We start from the raw sequence: 22,505 nt of genomic DNA on the forward strand, positions 1-22,505 counted from the left end.
TAGTTCTGGTGTAATTTCCTTGTGGATGGCTTCCTGCAGCTCTTCCTTACCTCATTCCTACAAGCTCTGGCCATAGAGTGTTCCCATCTCCTTTTCAAGCTCCAAGCCTGCATTTCAGGCATGTTTTGAGAGTTTCCTCACCCATGGGCCTGCCCTGCCTGGGTTCTGTTTGCTGAATGAGAGCGTGATTGGGTACCTGACACGGGGCTGTGTTTTCTGATTGAGAGGAGAATGCTGAATTACTTTAGCAATCATTTATTGAGTACCTAAGATACAGAAAACCTAGCAGAGATAACAATGTCCTGCAGATTAAATCCTCCATTAGAGAGGCCTCACTCTGTAGTTAGGCTTGTAAACATTTTCACATCAGTTTTCCCCCAGCCTCCATCCCCCCACGCTGCAAGCTGAGAGAACAGGCAAGAATTTTGAGCATCTTCTCATTACAAGACACCACAGAGCCCAAAAAGCCATGAAATCACTGTCCTATCTCCCATCAGGCAGAAATCTCCCTATCAGCAGCCTCTCTCAACACCCCTGCAGGGTTTTGGCTGGCTCTGGTGCTGCAGCACCTTTTGGTCCCTGGATGCCCAGGCTGCTGGAGTTTGGTGGCAGGCACAGGACCAGGACTGTCACTTCAGAGGGACACAGGCACAGACACCCTGAGGTGATATTTTGCTTCTCTGCTGCTCTTGTGACATCCAGAATCTGCTGTGTCCTCTCTGACCCCTCTCCAGGTCCACAGGAGCTTTCCCTGGGACAGCTTTTGAAATTCATTTGCTCTGAACTTCAAACTGGAACTTCTGCAGAAACACACTGGAGAGAGAAAAGCACAGACATGGTAAAGCAGGAGCATGGACAGACACAGAACATCAGTCAGCAGAGTTTATTTACACTGAACCACAATTCCTGCTCTTTTAGCTCATTGGCAGTTTTGGGGTTTATACCTTGCAGCTCCTTAGTGCAGAAGAGAGTTTCCACCTGGACAATGCAGCCTCAGGCTACCAACACCCAGAAGCTGCTGGCCTTGGCAGAATAGATGAAGTCCATTTGCCATGGGCAACTTCTTCTGGTTTGTGAGAGAGCCAGGACCCCAAGGGAACCCCCTGGGAGGCACTGGCTCCAACAGGAGACGGCAGCAGAGCTTCCAGTACCTCTGGAAGGGGAGAGGGCCAGGATAAATGACCCATGGAGCTGGAAAAGTGCTGCTGAAAGCCAGCAGGGAAGCAGAGCAGCTGTGTCCACGTGGAGGTCCTGTGCTGGAAGGAGCTGCAGCCCCTCACTGCAGTAGGAGAAGCAGAAAACAAGTGGGGGATGGAGATTTTCCCAGAGAACTGATGGAGTGAAGGCAAAGGGGTGGACAGCTTCCAAGAGAATTGATGGAGGTATTGTCAGCCTCCCCAGGGACAGCAGGGGTGGTTGAAATCCCTCCAGGAGGCTATCCCCACGTCTTATTTACCTCTGCCTTCCTCAAGGCCTGGGGGGGCTTTGCTGTTTTCCAGCCAGGACTTTTACTGCTCTCCCTGTGGAAAGGCAGAGGCCAGGGATCCTGCTCCAGGACAGAGAAGCCCCTCTCCACCTCTGGCCCTCCAGGCAGCTCTGGGAAGCCTCTTAGCTCATCTGTGCAAGGGCAGCAGCACTTCACAGAGCACTTTGACACGAGCAGGTGCCAAGTGTGGTACAAGGGCTGGCTCTCGTGACTAATCTGGGAATCTGGGAAAGGTTCCCTGAGGTCCCCACGCTGCTGCCTCCTAATTGAACCTCTCCAGGAGATCACTCAGCACAGCAGGCACTGCAATTCCTCACCTGGTACAGACAGCAGCATTAATGAAGGTGGGTCAGAGCCCTCACACTGCTCATGGAGCTCAGGTTTCCTCACCTGGGCTTCCTACAGAGGCACAGTCATTGGGTTTATTTCAAGACCACATTATGGCTCCTACAATACTGCAGGAAATCTTCTCTAGACGAGCTTCCTGGAGCAGTGGGAATGAATCCCTCACCTCACACAGAGCACCAGGTTCTGCAGGCTTTTCCTTTTTCACAATTGCTGCCAGTGCCCTCTGAGAGCAGGAGATGCAGCAGTTCAAGAGGACCCTCAGACCAGATTCCCTCTGAGGCTGTCACAGAGCATCTTCAGCTGAGCTTCCTTCCCCTCTGGAGTTGTGTGCTGGGACAAACCTGTACGAACCAGACCAGTCTGGAGAGGCTGCTTTTGTGATGTTTCCTTGACTCTTATCAGCATCACCAGCCCTGGCCAACCTGCATTTATATCTGTGAACCCACAGAATCTTAGAATGGTTTGGGTTGGAAGGGACCTTGAAGGCCATCCAGTTCCACCCCCTGCCATGGGCAGGGACACCTTCCATTACACCAGGCTGCTCCAAGCCCCATCCAGCACTTCCAGGGATGAGGCAGACACAGCTGCTCTGGCCAGCCTGGGCCAGAGCCAGAAGTGTGGGTGTCCTAAGCAGCCACCCTCCAGCAGTGACCAGGAGCCACCTGCAGGGGCCCCCTGCATGTGCCCCGCTGGACTTTGCCATGTGGGAACCTCATTATGGTCTCCTTGGGTGCGAACACAGCCCATCGCTCCCTGAATGCCCTTCCAAAGCTCTGTCACCCTCCAGAGGCAGGAGTGGGATCCCTGGGCCTGTCAGGGGTGACAACACTTGTCCTGTCCAGGTGGTTCCCATATGGCACGTGCCAAATTACCTAAATATCATACCAACCATGCCTGTCAGTAATGGTCTGGTGAGGTGGGAGCTGGAAATCCATCCCTGCACATGGCCATTCCATAAGGTAGAGAAAGGGACACTCTGTAATGCTGTGCAATCAAGAGGATTTACACTGTTAAACCCAGCTTTAGAACAACACCTAAATCTTTCTGTCATTTTCTTGGTGGGACTCTGGAGTCCAAATGGGAGCTCTGGGAGACTGCAAAAGTAGGAGACGGGACAAAAAAATAGCAATTCCATGTCTTATGGACAAAAAAAAAAATAGCAATTCCATGTCTTATACTGCTCTGTCATTGGTGTAAAGCAGCTTGCACAAAGCAACAGGTCAGTGTGCAGCAATAAGAAACCAACTCTCCAGCAGCTCCCAAGACATCCATGCTTCCCCTGAGCCAGAACCTCCCTGAGGACACAAATCCACCTGAGATTTGACCATTCCCACAGGCAGGAAGAGGAGGCTGTTTGCATTGTGCTTCCATGGCTCTTTTAGGGTCTCTCCAGCTCTGTCGTCTCCTGGTGCCTCAAGGATCTGGGAAAACATGGAAGAGATGAAAAATACAATCCTAGCACCAGCCATAAATGCATTCACAGGGTTGGTATGGAGGCAGTCAGTGATGATGCCAGGGTAAAACTCAGTATTTGAAGTGGCAGCAGCAGGGAGGGCAACATGGCAGGAATTTTTTGGTAACCCTGATGAGAATCTGTAACATCCTCAGGAGGAGTGCTGTAATTCCTGCTGCTGTTTCCCAGCATTGCAGCAAACACAGGGCTGCTGTAGCCTAATGTGTGTCAGGGGGTAAACTTTATAGCCAGGAAAAAGTGGGATAGGGAATCTAAACTTCCTCCTGCTGCCACCTCTGGTGTATGGGTAAGTCTACTGCAAAGACAGAGGAACACAAGGACTGGTAGGATACTATCCAGTAGGTTGGGGTTTGGAGGAATAGGCTGGAAAACCACCTTTGGGATGCAGAGGTTGCCTTCTGCACAACTGTGCCCTCACACCTCTTGCTGGGTTAGCTTTTAGCTTCAGCTTTTAATTGATCCAGCAGATGTTGCAGGTGGGGTTTGCAGTGCTTCTTCCCCCTTAAACCTGCAGCATCCCCAGCGGAGCGCAGCTGGCAGCCCCAACACGCCTCCATAACAACAGGCAACACTGCTTCTTTAAAACTGATGGAAAGTTGAAACATTTCCATTAAAATCTGTGTGGTTTTCCCCACATCAAGACGTTCATATTTTCCCTATGTGATGTTTTCAGTCACAAGCAACTGTGAGCAAAGAGCAAATGAAGTCAAGGAAGGTCTGGTGGGCTGGGGAAGGGGGAGGTCTCCTGAGCTCCAGGCCCTTGTGGCCACTCAGAGTTCTGTGGGGACATTAAATGAGCTGAAACGTCCTAAAGAGTGAGCCAGGATTTTACTACAGTAAATGACACCTGGAAATACTCCTGGAAGGACATGGACAACCTCAGGGTCCATCACTGTGGCCAAATACACTGACTTGAAAAAGGTGGAGCTTCCTACTGCTTCTTCCTGCTTCTGCTCTAGGGGGAAAACAGGTTATCTCTGGAAATGCCCACCCTGAGGGAGCCAGACCTTAAAAACAAGGAGAAGTGAAAGGTAAAACCATTGGGAAACACACATTCCTCACCAAACTGGCACTGCAGGAGGAAGTCACAATGCAGAGCAGACTTGGGAACACTTCCCAGCAATCTCTGTGCAGCACAACCCTTCCATCCATGAAATGGGAACAATGATACTGCTCCCACAGCTATAGGACACAAAAAGTGCAAAGGCAATAATTGTAAATTTGGAGAAAATTAGGCATTTAGTGCCCAGAATCAGTCCCATGTATTGGCAAAGTCCGTTAATCCCCAAAAGACTGAAGGTGTGACAATATCAAAAGGTTGCTGAGAAATCACCCGTTCCTCTGCTTCAAGGTTCATGCTCAAGAGATTGCTTTTCCTGGCTGCAGAGACAATATTTCATGGAGTGGGGATACCTGGAGTCAGTCCTCCTGGGACTTGGAATGAGAAAAAAAAGAATCATGTTCAGTGCACTGAAGCATTTCATAACTGAGCTTCGGAGAAAGTCAATCCCAACTATTTTAGTCAGGGCCAGGACAATTTGAGGTGCACGTGGGCGGTCCAGGCCAGCTGTGCCATGCCCAGAGGTGGCCAGTATTGGTATTAATGACTCCAAAAATCTCACTAAAGCAAATTAAAGACCATGCAGTAAATAAAATATTTTGAAGAGCATTCTGATTTTAAACTGAATTACTCCATGTTGACGGCAGTGACAGCAATTCTCATTCTCACTACAGACAGAAAAAGTTAAATCTGTGGGATGATACTAAAATCATGTGTTGCACTGATTTTAGTATCAGGAACGCTGATCAGTTTCTGCACTGATCATTCAGAAGCAGAAACCACCCCTTTGACTGCCAAATATTTCCTGGGAAGATCAGATTTTCCTACCAAAACACTCTCACTATCTAACACTGGTGACAAACAACAAGCACTGGGGCTGTTCAGTCTGGAGATAAGGTGTGGAGACCTCAGAGCACCTTCCAGAATCTGAAGGGGCTAGAAGGAAGCTGGAGAGGGATTCTTCATCAGGAACTGGAATCACAGGACAAGGAGGGATGGATCAAACTGAAAGAGGGGAAATCTGGGACAGAGACACACAAGAAATTCTTCCCTGTGAAGGTGGTGAGGCCCTGGCACAGGTTGCCCAGAGAAGCTGTGGCTGCCCCTGGCAGTATCCAAGGCCAGGCCAGGGTGGATGGGGCTTGGAGCACCCTGGGATAGTGGAAAGTGTCCCTGCCCACTGCAGGGGGTGGAACTGGATGGGCTTTAAGGCCCCTCCCAACCCAAACCACTCTGTGATCCTCCCAGTTCTGTCATTTGAGCCATTCACCCTCATGATTACAAATAGAAGTCTCTCTCCTGAGCCTTTCACCCTTTTTTCACCTTCTGAGGAGCTCTGCTCCCTGCCTGGGTGAAAACCATCTCCAGGGAATATAGGTATAACACCAGCAAGGAAGCCAGGCATGGTCAGAAGGGAGGATCTGCAGCACCAAACCCGAAGCCTCAAAGAGCAGCACAATTTTTCTCTTTACTGGTGCAGCTCCAGGAGGATCCAGACAAACCATGGGCAAACCCAGAGTAATTTTATCCTGATATGCCTTCTAAACTACAGCTAGCTCTTCAGGAGGGTTCTCCCTCACTTGTTAATTTAACGCTTGATATATAGGAAAAATTAGAATTAAAATGTGCCCGGCTGCTTCCTTCACTCCTGATTCCATTTAGAAATATCTCACATCTTGCCACAAAAATGAACTAAACTGCTTGGAGACGTTTTAGAGCCTGTGTTTTATTTTTAGACAAGTCTGTGTGATTTATGATCCTAAACTCCAGTGAAGTTTGCACAGATCTGATCCCCACATTTAAATCCCAGCCCTGGCGTGGGGGGAGGAACAGGTCTCTGCTGTTTGGATCAAGGAGTGGGTTGGGGTGGAAGGGACCTTAATGACCATCTCACCCCACCCCTGCCATGGGCAGGGACACCTTCCACTAGCCCAGGTTGCTCCAAGCCCTGTCCAACCTGGCCTTGGACACTTCCAGGGATCCAGGGGCAGCCACAACTTCTCTGGGCAAGCTCTTGAAAGACCTGTGAAAGACAATCAGCCAGGTACAGCTGAATCCCAGAGGACAAAGAGCTGGAGTCAGGTTTAACAGGTGACTTTCTCAAGACTTTAGGCAGGGTAAGCTGCACCCAAAGCGTGCTGCTCCTCCCGCCACGGGGACAGCAAGGAAAGGAAAGCAGATCCTTTCCTCGCCTTTCTCCCGCTTCTCCAAGCTCTCCAAGCAGCAGCCGCGTGCACGTGATGCCGTGGAGAAGATGCCTGAAGAGGCAGAGGCAGTTCTGAGTTCCACTGCACGCTTCTCCAAGAGGAGAAGGCAAGGACTACACTGGACCCTCATTAATCCCAGGAGATGGAGACCATGGGACCATGGGAGCTGGTGGGAGCTCCCACGTCTGCACCGCGCTGGTGGTGTGCAGGTGCCTGGATCCTTCACAAACACTTCTGGGATTTCTTATTAAAAACTGAATTCTTGGGCTGGGCACAAAACAAAAGAAACACCGGGCTTAAAGCATTATTGCAAGAGCCCTAGAAGTGGCCACGGGTCAACACTGTGCCACCAGAGAAGAGAATTCCAGGATACTTACGTCCCTCTCCACTGCTTTGTTTTTTCCTTGGCCCGCAAAACGAATGGAGATGTTTCAGCTTGGAGAGCCCAGAGTGGAGATGGTGGGTGAGGAACAAAATCCATCCCTTTTGAAATCCATAGAGTTAAGCATTTGTGAGAAAATGTGTTCTCTGCACTCATCGGGAGGGGAAAGACATAAGGAAGAAGGGAAGAAAGAGACGAGAAGAGACAATGAGAAAATTCTGGTTTTAATCTCGATGAGCCAAGTGTAGAGGATGGAGCCTAAACTGATTTTCTGACCCAAACACAGGGTAAACTCTGAGGTTTGGCAAACAGAAAGCTGTCACCCAGTGCCTCCAAATAAAGCACAGGGATAACAGGAAAGGCAATATCCTGGGAGATGGGTGGAAGGACAGTGATGGGGCACAATGGGGGAACAATTTTTTGTCAAAACCTTGCATTTCAAAAAGGAAGTACTGGTGACAAGCCTAGGTTGGGAAGACAAAAAAAATGTTGGGGCAGATATGTAAAAAATCTGGGTCAACCAATGATTAAATGATCAATTGATCAAGTGTTTGATCAATAAAAGGGAGAGGACTGTGCCAAGAACTGGAACGAGGAAGGTGATAAAAGGAAGGGAAAAAGGCTGGGAGAAATCCCTTTCAGGAATGTCCAAATCATCTACAATGCCTCTTCTCCAATAAACAGCAATATATTTAAATCTTGCAGCATTCCCTAATTATTCTGGAGATGGGCCTGGAGTGCTGCTTGCCCTGGGCACTATGAACTTGTCCATGAAATGCCCATCTTTAGGAGCACAGAAAGTTTTCTGTATTTATGAGGCAGACGCCCATTTACTGGGGCTAGTGTGTGCCCTGAACAGGAGGAGAGCTGCTACAGCTACATGAATTTATCGATGGTAATTTTGGTCAGACCAAGTATTTCCTTCCCTGGAAAGGTAAATGATCTATGGATGCCATCCAAGCACCCTGGGAGCTGGGCAGGATGGGACATTAATATCCAAGAAATGAGGATCAGGTCTTGGTGCTGATGCTGCTGCAGGGAACTGGAGGCTCCCCAGGTTGCAACAGCAGGGATGGACTTGGCTGCAAAGAGCTTCTGAGATATGGGGAAGGGGGAGGAAGCTTTCCAGAAGGAAATCTAAGTTGGTGCCAGAACCAGCACCAAGTGATCATCATGAGGGTGAGCAATTAATGATCAATCCAAAATCTGCACTTGTTTCCTTCCTCGAGCACAAAATGAGGCCAGGCAGTCAAAATCCACTGGCCTCTCTACACATATCGGAATTCAATTCGTCAGAACCGCAACACCCGAGCAGAATTTCCCACGTTTGCTTGGCTCCAAGTCCAAGCTGCAAAAAGCAGGTGCTCAAAGCACCAGTGTTTGCCCAAGGGGTGCTGGCAGGGTACCCTGAGTGTGTACCCATGAGGGGATGCATTCCTGGGGCTGGTGGCTGGCTCTGCCTCAGTTCCCACTCCCATCTCTCTCAAAAGACCTGGGGAATTGGGATTCCCAGCACCAGGGAACCTCCCACCTCACACCAGACAGCACAACCAGACCAGGCTCACAGACACCAAGCTCCAAAGTACAGCAAGACAATTTGCAATTTAAAAAGTCACAATATTTGTGAATATATCCATCCCTCATGCACAGCAGCAGTTAATCAGAGAGTCAGGGAATCACAGAATGGCTTGGGTTGGAAGGGACCATAAAGGTCATCTCATCCCAATTCCCTGCCATGGCAGGGACACGCCCCAGTTAAACAAATAAACTCTCAAAAGGATCTGACACGTCAGGAGTTAAAGACAACAAAAAGTCCAACCTGACCATGGCTAACACAGCATTTCCAACAAGCTCCTCTTGCAAAATTAGCACGACCTCAGCTTCCTCAGCTTTCTTACAGCTCAAAGAAACTCGACAGTTTCAAGGAGAATTGGAAGTCTCTCAGCCAGGGCGTCTCTCATTCTTCTTTTTACTTTCTTTCTCTGCTCTGTCACAGCATCCACAAGGTTTTCCTGGTGGGGATGCAGAAAGTGTGTTATCGTTCCTGGGTGAAGAGGAGAAGCAAACAGGAACCTGTGTTACACTCCAAGACGGGGCTGATTAATTTGCAGTTAACATCCGCTCGCTTCATTATCCCTTCATCGGAGCCTGACAAATGTGCAAACAACAATGAAAAATAGAAATTAATAGGAGTATTAGCACTGCATACAACCTGCTATAGATTTAATCCCCACAACAGAACATATGGATGTGTTACACCTTCTTTCTCTGTAATGACCTCATACCCACCCTCCTGTCCTTGGGCATAAATCTATTTAAATTTAAAGAGATCTATTTATATACACACCTATGTGTGTCTGTGTCTATCCATACGCATGGGTACACGTGGAGGGGAAGGTTTGCTCATCACTTACCAGTTGAGGCTGGGAACAGCACTTGGACTAAGCTAAAGCAGCTGGACAATTTGACCTTCTGTTCCCAATGTCTCAGCAAGGGAAGGGACCTGTGGGGCCCTGTCCCCCCCTCAGCTCCACACTAAAGGAGGAGGATCAGCACAGGCCAGGAGCAGAGAGAAACCCCCTGCTGCCACTAAGCACCCACCCATCGTCCTGTCCCCAAGAGAGAAGGCATCAGGGCACTTCTTCTCCTCCTCATTATTCTAATTTGCACCTCCTTTCCATGGTTTTTGATGCTTGTCTGCTCGACTCGGAAGGTGCTTTTCACCAGGACATCACAGAGAGCTCACAGAGGAGCTGTGTTTGAGTGGGAAGCAGATGCTGTCCCATTTTTCTGTAGGCATCTCCTCCAGCCCTGCTGCTATTTGAAGAGGAATGTGTGGGCTGGCAGGCCAAGAGGTGATTAAAAAATTATATTAAAGCACGTTTGTGCCAAACCTCTGTAGTCCCTCAAGTCAGGCAATGTCACCGCAACGGAGCGAAAATCCACAGTGAGGAGTTGCCCGGGTGTTTGTACATCCTCCAGGAAAACCTGAGGATCTGCAAGGAAACAGGGAATTTCAATCATTGCTACTTTTCTCACTGAAATCCCCTTGAAAGAAATGCTATTGAAAGAGCTCCTCATCTATCCTTCAAGGTGACCTGCAAATGAGGAAAAATGGGTTTGTGGCCTTATTTTTGGCTGAGTTACGAAGGCCTGGAAAGTTGGCAGGGATTTGAAGCAACACTGGGATTTAATTTTCTTTTTCTCTATTTTTCTTTTTTTTTTTTTTTTTTTCTTCCCTGCTAGAAATGTAGTTCTTGTTTTGCCTGGCACTTTTTGGACACAGAGAGAACCCCGTGAAATCCAGCCGTGACAGGGGACTGACACTGGTACATCTGAAAGAAGGACACAACACACAGTCACACCAGCTCCCAGTTTGCCTCCAAAGGAGGAGAGGGTATACATTTGGCCGCAGGAGGGTTATTTCTGAGTAGGAGAGAAAGCATTTGTTTGGCTTCTGTTGGCCTCTCTTTAACTCCCTGATCTAAGAAAATCTTGGGTGAAAGTAAGGCTCTGATAAAGATCTAATTCCCTTTCTTCTTTCAGTGCCTGCTGGGGGAATTCCCATGTAAGTAGGGCTGGAAGGAGTAGGAGGAGAGGGGAAAAACCCTTGTCTATGTCAGGAAAGAAACTGACACACACTAATAGCTCACAGGGAAGGGAGGAGGCAAACATTAAAATGCCTACACGGAAATTTGGAGAAATTAGAAGCAATTAAACACTCTAAATCAGAGGGCTCTGACCTTGCTAAGGAAAAAAAACTGGATGTGGCAGCCAAAAGATAAACCAGGAAAAATAAAACTTGGGCAAGCAGGGAGCAGGGTTGAAACCAGAGTGGGGTTGGTTTGTAAAGCTTTGCCAGGGAGGGGGACACTGGCCCGTGGGGCCACGGCCACAGAGCACATCACTGCTGGGCCATACAAGCCCTGAGCTCCTCGCCGACACCAGGGATGGGCATTGCCCCCTGTGCCACCCGGGTGTCCTCAGATGTGGCAGCCCTGTGGGTCCCCCCAGCCTCCCCATCCCTGCTGGCCAAGCAGTGCCACCCCCGGTGCCTGGCGGGTGACGAGTGGCAGCAGCGCATTTTCTGTCTCCTGCGCTTATTTCAAAGCCAAAAGAGCTGAAAAGATGCGAGCCACCAGCGACCTGACCCTGCTCTCCTGGGACACCCAAAAGGTTTCACCACTGTCACTCGCAGGGAGGGGCTGAGCTCTGGTGGCACCAGCTCTGACTATGCTGGGCAAACAGCAGCAGTGCCACCCTCCGAGAGAGGGGACAGCAGCCAGAGCACAGCAAAGACATCTTGTTGCCTTCAAACTGCTTTTCCCAGCACACAGCACCACAACGCAACAGCTGGGTCCTCACTTCCCTGGGAATGGGGATCCCTGGTTTTCCAGAGGCCTTGTGGGGTTAGAGAGATCGGACACCAAACCTGCTACCGACCAAGAAATTTGCACTGGGGTAGTCTAAAGGACTACCCCACAGTGTAAGACAAAGTAAAAATAACTGATTTAACAGAATTTCATTTTTATTTTGAATTTTTCATTATTGCACTGTGGAGGAGGTGACCATCATCCCTTTACTCCAGAGACTCTCACTTATTTCCACGCCAATTTGACAACATTTTTCACAAATCTAAACTTTTCCTGCTGAAAATCAGGACACTGAATCCTGGCTTGGAGCTCCAGAAAAGCAGTGTCAGCAAAAAGCAGGACCTGGCTGCTCCCAGAGTCTCCTACCAGGGGTCTGCTCCACCAGGTGGTCCCAGTTCCTCAAGTTTTGCCCTCTCCATGCAAAATCTGAGAAATGTGAGGATGCCAAATAACTATGGGAAGAGCTCCTGGGATGGAAGGCTGAGGAAGAAGGTTGAGGGGGCACCAGGCAGAGCCCACTGGTGCCCATTTATCCCCTGGACACGCAGATCACTGTGTGGCTTTGCTCATTTCACACAGACATCATTTTGGAAAGCCAAAATAAAGTGATTTACTCACCAACCCTGGCACCAACGCCACGCAGGAATTCTCTGAGTACAGTGGAGGAGTCGGGAGGCAGTGCTAAGGAAAGAGCTGGGGAGCAGCTGAACCCCACTGCCTGTGGGCCAGGAGCTGGGGTGTCATCCAGAATGAGAAAAAGAAAACAAATTAAGCAGCACCCAGAAAATTGTTCAAATGGATTATTAGACACAAGTGCAGGACACCAGCCCAGACAAGATGGGATCATGTTGGAATTCCAGGAGGAATGAGGTTATGAGTCCCTGACAGCTCAATTGAGCCAGGCTGGGCCTCCTCAAGGACCTTCTCTATTGAGAACCACAAGAGCAGCAAGATCCTCCAAAAAGTGCAAGTCCCAAATCAAAAGTCAAGCCACTATTAAAGGAAAGGCATTTACAAGATCTAAAACTCTGCTCTGCAGAGGTATTAAGATGTTGGAACTAAACCTGCCTTATTCCTGCTAGTGGTTGCATTTTAAGGAAACCTTTTAAAAGGATTATCTTCAGGAACTCTCTTTCAACAGCCTTCCCTTTAAGAGTCCTTCATGGTGATAGCTCTATTAATTATGCTATGTGATGTGATTATGTGTTTGTTCAGGTCCGGGTTGCAAACACGAGGCAGGGGAACATCTGCAGGTGTCACTTCCAGCACGGAGCCGGGGAACTCCGGCCTTTGATGTGGAGCGCGGGCATGTGGGCTCTGTGCAGGGCAGGCACCCACCAGGGGCTGGGCTCTGCAGTGCCACCAGCCTGTTTGATCTGGGGGGGATTTCCTGGTGCCTTTACTTGCACAGGGAGTTTTGGGAAAGGCTGGCGAGGACCCCCCGAGCACCGGCTCGGAGCTCTTTAACAGCCACTGCCAGGAAAATTCTGTGCGGATCTATATCCGTATCTGGCTGGAGATAAAGACGTATATTTTTATCTATATATATATAGAGGCATTTCCAAATCTGTCTGTCTCTCTATTTACCTGCTTTTAACAAGAAAAAAAGCAACTTCTTACACAGCTCTTGTCACTGCATCTAAAGCAGAAAAAGAAGTTTTTCCACATCCCTCCACTCCTGGCATCGGCAAAGGTGTCCGGGAAGTGACAGATGGTTTGGCAGCCAGTGTCTTTGGGCACACAGTTCATCCTCCCTGGAGCCATTCCTGTGAGGAAGGGCCAGCTCATCCTCCCTGGAGCCACTCCTGTGGGGAAGGGCCATCACACCGAGAGCGAAGGGAGAAGGAGGTCACCCCTGTCCCCACCTCACGCCCGGTGAGGCAGAGCCATGGGAAGAGCTCGGCCAGGTCAGGTTGGTTTGGTACTTGGAGGTGTCAGGGGAGAGGTTTAGGTTTGCTCTCCGGCGACTCTCCTGCAAGGGAATTTGGATCTCAGCTCCAGGTACCATCCAAAATGCAAACAAATCCAGCCCTGGTGGCCCTCGGGTTTGGGAGGTCAGAGGCCGCCGGGCTGAGCTGTGCGGTGGGCTTTGTGCGTGGCCGAGCTTGTGCCAGAAAGCACCAAAATATGGGCACCACAGGTGCCCCAGCCCTCCCAAAGGACACGTGCTGACAATTTAGGGAAGTATTTTGTATTTAAATCCAGATGTTCTGCTCCAATTCAGAGCCTCTGCATGTGCTCGGGTGTCGTATATATCGTGCATATCTGCAGCATACGCAGGCTGGGTGGGTGGTTAAATCTGGGGCCGTGGATATATGAACGCTGTAAATAGCTGTACAATATGGGTATGTTTTATTTTAGAGGCAGAGAATGAGATGTTGGTATCACACAAGCACAGGGATGCAGCACATACATGTTGAGCACACAAACCCTGCTCTCTGTATATTGTATATATACATGTAGACACATCTCTAACACCTACACTGCTTATATTATTTATAGATATACACAGACTTTTTTTTCCCAACCAAACCGTTTTCTTTTTCACATTGCTAATTTACTCAAAGTCTGGAACATAAAAGAGGAGCTGGGGAGAGGAGGAGAATGGAAACTTCACTTTACCTACTCCAGCTGAATCTCATATAATTTCTTTTTTTTAAGGAAACTTCATTGTATATTCCAGAAAAGTATATTGGTGGGGTAGGTTTACCAGAGGCAGAGAGAATGTGCAGGGAGTGAGAAAGTGAATTGATGGATGGATGGTTAAATGAATATAAATGAACTGATACCTTTACAGGAAAATAACATTTCTTTTCTTTTTTTTTATTCTATAGATCAGTGGGTTTTGTATCTGTAATTCTTTCATATCAGCAAAGAGGAAATAAACTCCCATGTAAATCATTTTCCCCCCATCTGGAAGCATATTAAAAGCATGCCTTTTTTTTTTTTTTTTCTTTTAAGCAGAGCCTTTTTTCCCCCTATTTGCTTATCGGTTCATCCACCATTACATTTTAAATGAAATTGCAAGACCCCCCTCTCCTCCTTTCTCCCCCACCCCCCCGCCTCCCAAATTCCGGGCTGATGTCGGAAAGAGGGAATCAGCCTCTCCCATGCTTTAGAATAACTGACCTAGATTCAATTACAGATAGACCCGGCGGAGAGGACGGCACCTCGCTGCCTTCTCAGGGGTCTCTTAAAAAAAATAATAAAAAAAAAAAAAACAGCAGAAAATAGTAAAGTAAAACACCCCAAAAAAAGAGGAGAAAAAATGGGGGGCAACAGACAAACAAACGCTTCCCACCAAGTGCTGCGGGCGCCCGAGCATCCCGAGCCCCGCCGGAGCCCACAGCGCCCGCACCGACGGCGCGACCCTGTCCCAGCGGCAGGGACCGGGGATGCTCGCCCTCCCCGGGCGTGTTTTTTGGGGGACAGCTTTTGCGAGGCGGGGGAGCCTCGCGGTTCTGCCCGCTGCTTCCCGGGCAGGAGCGAGGGGCCAGCGGGAGCAGCGCGGAGCAGCGCGGCGCTCCCTCCCTCCTTTCTTCCCTTCCCCCGGGAGCGGGCCGGGATCGGGGGTCCCGTGCGGCCGCCCCCCACTCCCGGGGGGCTGCGACCGCACGGGGAGGGAGGAAAAGGGAGCCTCCGAGTCCGCAAGGCTTGTTTCATTTCAAAGTGGGACCGGGGCCGCTCCAGGACGCGCCGCTCGCAAATATAATCTTCATATTCAGTTCAATGGAGTCTCCTTATAATTTACAGCAGAGAGATAAGGCTGGAGGATGCAATGAAAAAAAATCTGAAGTCATCCTCTCCCCCCCTGTACTGCGCTGCACCTTGGGCAGCGGAGCAGAATCCAGAATCTCAACTTCTCCCGACATATGTTTCCAGCAGATAAGTAAACAATCTGGACGTGAAATGAAAATTTTAATTAATGCAGTAATGCTATTACACCTCAAGTGTGCAAATCCCATTGCCTTGCACTGTGACAATGGGTGGGGAGGAGGAAAGAAAGCAGACAGACAACAAACCACAAGCAAATTCTAATCTGGGTTTTGCTTTTCACTCGGCTCCAATTGTTTTCATAGTTTGTTTCCTTTGAATTAATCTCATCCTTATATTTCAATAATTACCAGCTACTCATCTCTTCCCCTCTTTCTCTCACCCACTCAAAGAGCCGGCTCCCGCTCCCTCGCTCTCCTCTTTTAAATTGTGATCAACCTGGATTTAATTTCGGGGCTTTTAGGCGTACACATGTTGCCTTGTTGCAGCGTGGACCTGCACAGACCCTGCACGTTATTTCTTGTTTAGCTTTCCGAACGAGGAGCGTTCAGGAATAATGAAGTATTTTGCCCTAATAAAAAAGGGAAGGAAAAAAAGAGAAAGGAATAATAATAATAATGAAGGCTGCGTTGTCCCTTTGATGTTGGTATAAAACACCCCAACTGGAATAGAGGCGTGTAAAGGGAGAAAGAGAGACTAAGAAGGCAAAATTAAGGACCGAAAGAAAAAAAAAAAAAATAAAAAGGGTAAATTACAGACACATCAAAAGCCCCGAGGCTTCCTTGCTCCGCAGCGCGGCGCAGCACGGGGAGCTCAGCCCGCGTCCCCCGGCGGCACCGGGCTCCTGCAGCCCCCCCGAGGGGACAGGGTGCAGCCGGGCCTCGGCTGCCTTCACCTCAAAATTTTGCGTTATAGGCATTTGGAATGATTTTGTGATCTTTTTTAGGATAGGCGGTGAGGACGCTGCAGCGGGGGGACCGTCGTGCCTGCGGGACCCGCTGCCAGCCGCAGCCCCTCGCCGGCCCTCGGCAGCCCCGCCGGGGTCCCCGGCCCGGCCCGGCCGGTCGGGGCCGCTGCGGGCGGAGGAGGAGGAGGAGGAGGAGGAGGAGGACGTGTTTCTGATCACCGCTTACTTTTAAACACTACAATCAAGGGAATGTAGCCAGGAGGTCGGGCCTGGAATAAAACCGTAAAATCAGAATTGCAATCTTTTTGATGTTTCAAAGTCTCTTTGAATGCCTTTGATACACTCAATAGCAAATTTACTGGGCTATTATCACTAATAAGCAGAAATAAGTAATATCTCTCAGAGACTTCTATGGGCTTAATGTGTCCTTTAAAATAAAGTTTTTTAACATCACTTAATTCCCCTTCTGTCTTTGTCTCTCCTGCAGCAGAGCTCCCTGGCGATCGCACAGCTACACCTGGGCGCCAGCGAGGACTCTCTGGTCCCCTCGGCCTCCCGGGATCTTTTCTCCCCCTCTCTTGTTTGTTGTTTTGTTTAAAGCAAGGCCCAAAGTGGATGATTTTAAGTGTCTAGGTGGTCCTGCAGGCAGCACTGAGCCGAACCATTTCTGGAGAGGAGGGAGAGGAGAGGAGAGGAGAGGAGAGGAGAGGAGAGGAGAGGAGAGGAGAGGAGAGGAGAGGAGAGGAGAGGAGAGGAGAGGAGAGGAGAGGAGAGGAGAGGAGAGGAGAGGAGAGGAGAGGAGAGGAGAGGAGAGGAGAGGAGAGGAGAGGAGAGGAGAATAGTAAAAAATAGAGAGGAAGAGAAGAGAAGAGAAGAGAGAAGAGAAGAGAAGAGAAGAGAAGAGAAGAGAAGAGAAGAGAAGAGAAGAGAAGAGAAGAGAAGAGAAGAGAAGAGAAGAGAAGAGAAGAGAAGAGAAGAGAAGAGAAGAGAAGAGAAGAGAAGAGAAGAGAAGAGAAGAGAAGAGAAGAGAAGAGAAGAGAAGAGAAGAGAAGAGAAGAAGAAACTGGGCCGAGGGGAGCTGCGGGGCGAGCGGCCCCGGCGGCAGAAGTGACTCGGACCCGAGGCCGGGCTGCTCCGCTCCCCGCCCGGCCCTGTTCGGCTCCGCGCAGCCTGCGCGGGGTTCCGCGGGTGCGGGCGAGGCTCCGCGGCGAAGCCCAGCCCGGGACAGCGCCCGGCCGCGCACCCAAGGCGTGGTGCGCATAACCCCTCGGCCTTTGTTTAATGATTTTATTGAAAGAAGGAGACAGTTGTGGGGAAACAGGTTTGACAAGGAGCTGCATTTCCCCCTCGAGGGAATAGCTTTTTTTCACCTCTCTCTCTCTCCACCTCTTTCTTTCTGTTTTTGGTTTCCCTTTGACATCAAAGTCAGTAATCGGTTCATTGCAGTGTCAAGATCATTATTTAATTTATTTATCTCCACGAGTTAAATAGCTACACACCTGCAACCGGGCGGGAGGGTTGGAGGGATAACACGGTGCAGGGAACGGGAACGAAACGCGGCGAGCAGAGGCTGCAGAGGGGCGAGCGGGGTGGGAGGGGGACGGCGAGGCAGCGAGGAAAAGAGAATGAAAAGCAGGAAGAGAGGGAGAGTAAAGAGAGAGGGAAATAGGAAAAGAGAAAGAGAGGGAGAAAAAGGAGGACGGAAGGAGATAAGGGGGAAATGTGAAATGGAGAGAGAAGGAGATAGAATTAATAAATAAAGATAAGATAAGAAGGTTAAAATGAAATCAGGAAGGAAGGAGTGAAAAGGGAAAGAAATGGAAAAGAAGAAAGAAGAGACCGAAAGAAAGAAGGAAAGTAGGAAGGAAAGATCCCCGCCAAAGTTTCCAGCCCTGTCGCTCCGCTCTCCCCCCCGAGCCCCGATGTTTCCCGAGGCCGCGGCCCCCACCGAGCAGCCCGTTCTCCCCTCGAGCCGCCGGAGCGGCCCCGAGGGTGGCGGGGCTCAGGGGTACGGGGCGGCCCCCAAAGCTCGGCCTCGGTGGGGAGTGGGGCAGGCGCAGGGCCCCGCTTTGCCCCGCGACCGGCGTGGCCCGGGCGGGCCGGGGCTGGCGCTCCCCCCGCCCGGCTCTGCCTCCGACCATTGTCAGGACTAATGCGGGTGGATGTCGGAGGACACTGAGCTATCGGTGTTATCAGCCGGGCTGACAGCGCCTGTCAGCTGGGGTTACATCAGCGCCCGCCGCCGCCGCGCCGCCCCACGCCGGCCGCATCCAGCCCCGCGTGTCCCAGCGGATCGTCCCGCGGCTCCCAGGCCCTCCCCAAGCCAGCTCCTTTAATTGTCCTCATTTGTAAGAGCCGTTTTGTCATGCTAAACAAGGCTGGAGCAGCCATTCTAACCTCTCCTTTCAGCCCTTTTCTCCTCTCCCCTTTTGTTTACCTTCGCCTGATCTCTCATTTATTTATCTATTCTTCCCCCGCTTACCCTCCCATTCAAGCCCCATGTATGTTAATTGTGTTACGCCGTTTAATTCTAACATCGGTCTCCAAAGAGCACTTAATGAGCAAAGCACATCCAAACACGCAGCGCTCCGGCTATTCAGCCCCTCCAGACGGATCCTCTGCCTCTTCCCCTTCCCCTTGTCTCTGCCCCGCGACTCCCTCCCTTCGCCAAGGGAAGAGCACCCCAAACACCGCTAATTGATCCGCACAAATTGCAAACCACCCCCTTCCAGCACCGCCAAAGCTCCCCTCCCCGCTCCAAATATTCCCTCGCACCGCTAAAACTTCAACGCCGCGGAGGCAACTCGGGAAAAGCCGGTTCCCCGACGGGACGGGACGGGGCGGGGCGGCGGGGAGCAGCCCCCCGCAGGCCCCCGGTTCGCTCCGCTCCGTCCCGTCTTTCCGCAAGTTTTCTCCGCCGCCAGCCGCGTTTCCCCGACGGGCTCCGAGCGGAGCCCGACCCGGCACGGCACGGCACGGCTCCGGAGCGGCCCCGGCCCGGGGAGAGCCGGGGGCTGCGGGCGGGGGTCGCTCCCGGCGCGGGGGCAGCGCCCGCGGCCCCCGGTGTGGGACGCGGGGCTGCGTCCCCGCACTCACAGCACGCACTTGCCTCGTTTGATGACAGATTGTCTTTATTCAAAACGTCTTTGTTCAACAAATGAAAAGGTTTAACGAGGTAAAATCCTGCGGATACATCTTAGTTTCTGTTTCTTCTTGCCCAAGACATTGTGAAAACATATTTAAATTGCCATCGGTTTTTATTCGGTTTTTCGTTAGTAGTAGTAGTATTAGTTTTAATTTTTTTTTACAATTCTACTGCCTGACTTCATACCTGACGCTCTGTCTAAAGTAAACTTAGATCTAGTCTCACTGGATCACACAAATTTAAGGACTATCTGTTTTAAATTAAGCAAACACTATCATAGGATTTAAATATAAATGTTTCTCCCCTTCTTTTTTTTTTGTCTTTTTTTTTTCTTTTTTAACTTTGAAGAGCCTTTTTTCTGACATGGAAAGCAATTTTACCTAGTAGTACGTGGTGGCAAAATATATATATATTTATATATATATAACACAGCTGATCTCGTTTTTCAATGTGCAAAAGGAAAACAACGAGGAAACAAAAATAAAATCAGAGTAAGACCGGGACTTCCCAAAGTCAAGTCCAAGTGACATGAGACCCTGGAGAACTCATAGACATTAAGAGAATAAATAAAAATCGAAACCGCCTCTCTCTCTCTTTTTTTTTTTTTTTTTTTTTTGTCTTTTTCTCCCGCTTTGTCCCGAAAGGGCAGTTCAAGGTTCGCTTTTCTTTTCTGTTTTTAAACACATTTACAACTCTTACAAGTGCCGGGCTCCTATCTGCCCCCGCGATTGCAGATCCCCCCCGAGCCTGGGGCCAGCTCTCGTGGCGAGCTTTAGGCGAGAGCATCTCCGAGGCAGCGTCCGCGTCTGTCCCGGCCCGGCGGGCGGCAGAGTCCTGGTTCGGGTGGCCTTTTGCTCCTGCAGGTTTTATGTACATGCACACACGGAGGAATCCCAGTTCCAGCTGCCGGCCGGGGTGGGGGGACACACGCACACACACACGCCTGTGGGGGTGTGGGTGGGTGGGTGTTACATGGCAGTCGCGTGTGCTGAAGAATAGGGGTCTATCCCAGTCTTGGTCATGCCTGGGAATAATATGTAGGCAACTGGAGGTTGCAAACTGGAAGCCGACCAAGCGGTACAGTTACATGGCACGACATAGCCCGGGTTAGTTGGCGAGGGGTGAGTGTGGGTGTGTTGGCTGGGGCAGCTCAAGCTGCCGAACGCCCCGTTCTGGTATCCCAAGGTGGAGGCGTAGGGCAGGGTGCTGGTGGCTAAGGTGTGAGGAACCTCAGTCATCTTCTGAATGGCGCTGGAGCTGAACTGGCTGGGGTCAAGTAAGGAGTAAGGTGCTGAGGTGGGAGGCAGGAAAGCCCTGGCCTTCTCCGGGGAGCTCAGCAGCGAGTCAGTGGCCCCACGGGAAGCCCGGCGGCCTTTAAGGGATCAGTTTCCCCGAGGTAAGGCAAAGGGAAGACATACCTGTCCTTTTTCAGCAGGTTCTTGGGCTTGCGCCGGGGCCGGTACTTGTAGTCGGGATGCTCCTTCATGTGCTGCGCCCGCAGCCGCTTGGCCTCGTCGATGTACGGGCGCTTCTCCGCCTCGGAGAGCAACTTCCACTCCGCGCCCAGCCGCTTGCTAATCTCCGAGTTGTGCATTTTGGGGTTCTCCTGGGCCATCTTGCGCCGTTGGCCGCGGACCACACCATGAAGGCGTTCATGGGGCGCTTGATGTGGTCGCTGGGCTTGGACATGCTTCGGCGGGCGGGCGGGCGGGCGGCTCTGCGGGGCGCGCGGGCGGGGGTGCCGGACGGCGGCGGCGGGACGAGGAGGAGGACGAGGAACGGTGAGAGAAGGCCGGAGGATCCGGAGGAGCGGCAGGAGCGGGCTCAGCTGATCATCACAGGTCCTCCGCCAAGGCCGTCCCCGGCGGGAGCCGTGCCGGGGCGGGGCGCGGAGCAGTGCGGAGCGGCGCGGAGCAGAGGCCCGCGGGGCCCGGCGGGCACTAGGCGGGCGGGGAGCCGCCGGGCGCAGCACCGGGCCGGCGGTGGGGACGCGGGGCGGTGCGGGGCAGTTCAAAGGCGCGGGGCTGCGGCGGGCAGGCTGACATAGCGGCAGGGCGGTCACAGTGCGGCCGGGCGCCCAATCAGCGCGGAGGGGGCCCGCTTAAAAAGAGAGGGAGAGAGGAAGGGCGAGAGGAAGAGGAGGGGAGGGGACAGAGGAGGGAGGAGGAGGAAGGAAGGAGGGGACAGGAGGAACACCCTGCCCCCCCCCCCCCCCGCCTTCTAACGCGCGGATTAAAAGGACGGCTTTTGTGAGTTGCTGCGCTAATAGCAGCTGTGGAGGAAGGGGGAAGGAGAAGGGGCTCGTCCCCATCTTCTTCATCCTCCCCCATCCTTGGGGTGCGCGGAGCGGAGCCGATCCCGGCGCCCTCCAGGCTCCGCCGCCGCCGCCGCCGCCGTCGGGGCTGCGAGCGCTGCGCTCCGCCGTGCGCCCACCGCTGTCCTCTTCCCCCCCGCTGCCCCCGCCTTCCCCGCGCTCCCGGCCGCTCTCTCGCTTCCCCAACCCCCGCCTTCCCCGCTCCGCAGCCCCGCTTAACCCCGGGAGCCGGCCCGCGTCCCGGCTTGCTTTGAATAATTGCTTGCCTCCCGCGAAACGCCCGTGGGGAAAATATTTATTAAATGGAAACAATTGTCCCGGCTCCCGTGGGGGACCGCGTTTGTTCCGGGCTTATTGGTTTTTAGCACCTGCTTTGGTTAACAAACCTGCTCCGAAAAGGCCCCCCCGGGCCGCCCCCTGCCCCCGCCCGCCCGCGTCCGACAGCGACCGGAGAGAGAAACGAGTTGTCGGGGGGGACTCCCGGGACGGGCGGGGGCGGCCAGCCCGGCCCCTCCGGAGTCCCCCCGCGCCTCTCTGCCCGAAACTTCGCCTCCTGCCCGAGGGGAGCCGCCGCCGCAGGGCGCTCCGTGCCGGGCCGCCGCTCCGGGGGGCTCTCGGCTCCCCCACCCCGTCCAAATAATATTATTAATAATAATAATAGAATAAACCACCTTCGCCCTTATTTCCTCCTTCTTCGCAATAAATGACTTTCATTTCCCGGCAGAGCCCTGTGCGTGCGGAGTCGGGGAGGAGGAGAAGGAAGATGAGGAGGAAGAAGAAGAAAGGGCCAAGGATGTGGAGTCTGCTCACCTGGACGGGGCCGGCAGCGCCCGAAGCTTTGGCTCTGCTGCCGCCGGCTCTGTCCCAGAGGCTTTTTTCGTTGTGCCCAGAAATGCGTCGCGAATTTCCCAGCCCACTCCAGGACCCCCTTGCCCAGAGCGGGGGCGGCGGGCGGGACCTCCCCGGGCGGGATGCTCCCGCTACGGCACCTCTTCTTCCTCAGGGAAATGTGCCCCCATCCCAGGGTGGGATCCC

The 22,505-nt window shown here is 51.9% G+C and overlaps 1 protein-coding gene and 1 long non-coding RNA gene across 2 annotated transcripts; both read right to left on the minus strand.

The window, feature by feature from the left end:
* Positions 1-239: 239 nt before the first annotated feature.
* LOC137480183 (uncharacterized) lies at positions 240-2,161 on the minus strand. The gene is made up of 2 exons (XR_011002741.1): positions 1,804-2,161; positions 240-813 (listed from the first exon to the last, which is right to left on the minus strand). It is a non-coding gene; the product is annotated as an uncharacterized lncRNA (long non-coding RNA).
* Positions 2,162-19,124: 16,963 nt separating this feature from the next.
* On the minus strand, positions 19,125-21,341 carry SOX14 (SRY-box transcription factor 14). Its single transcript, XM_068201145.1, is given in 3 exon segments — positions 19,125-20,513; positions 20,516-20,791; positions 20,794-21,341. Coding segments are annotated over 3 exon segments (717 nt in total). The 5' UTR covers positions 20,846-21,341; the 3' UTR covers positions 19,125-20,124.
* Between the last annotated feature and the right edge of the window lie 1,164 nt (positions 21,342-22,505).

This window comes from Anomalospiza imberbis, chromosome 10 (genome assembly GCF_031753505.1).
Source record: "Anomalospiza imberbis isolate Cuckoo-Finch-1a 21T00152 chromosome 10, ASM3175350v1, whole genome shotgun sequence".
Classification (NCBI taxonomy): domain Eukaryota; kingdom Metazoa; phylum Chordata; class Aves; order Passeriformes; family Viduidae; genus Anomalospiza; species Anomalospiza imberbis.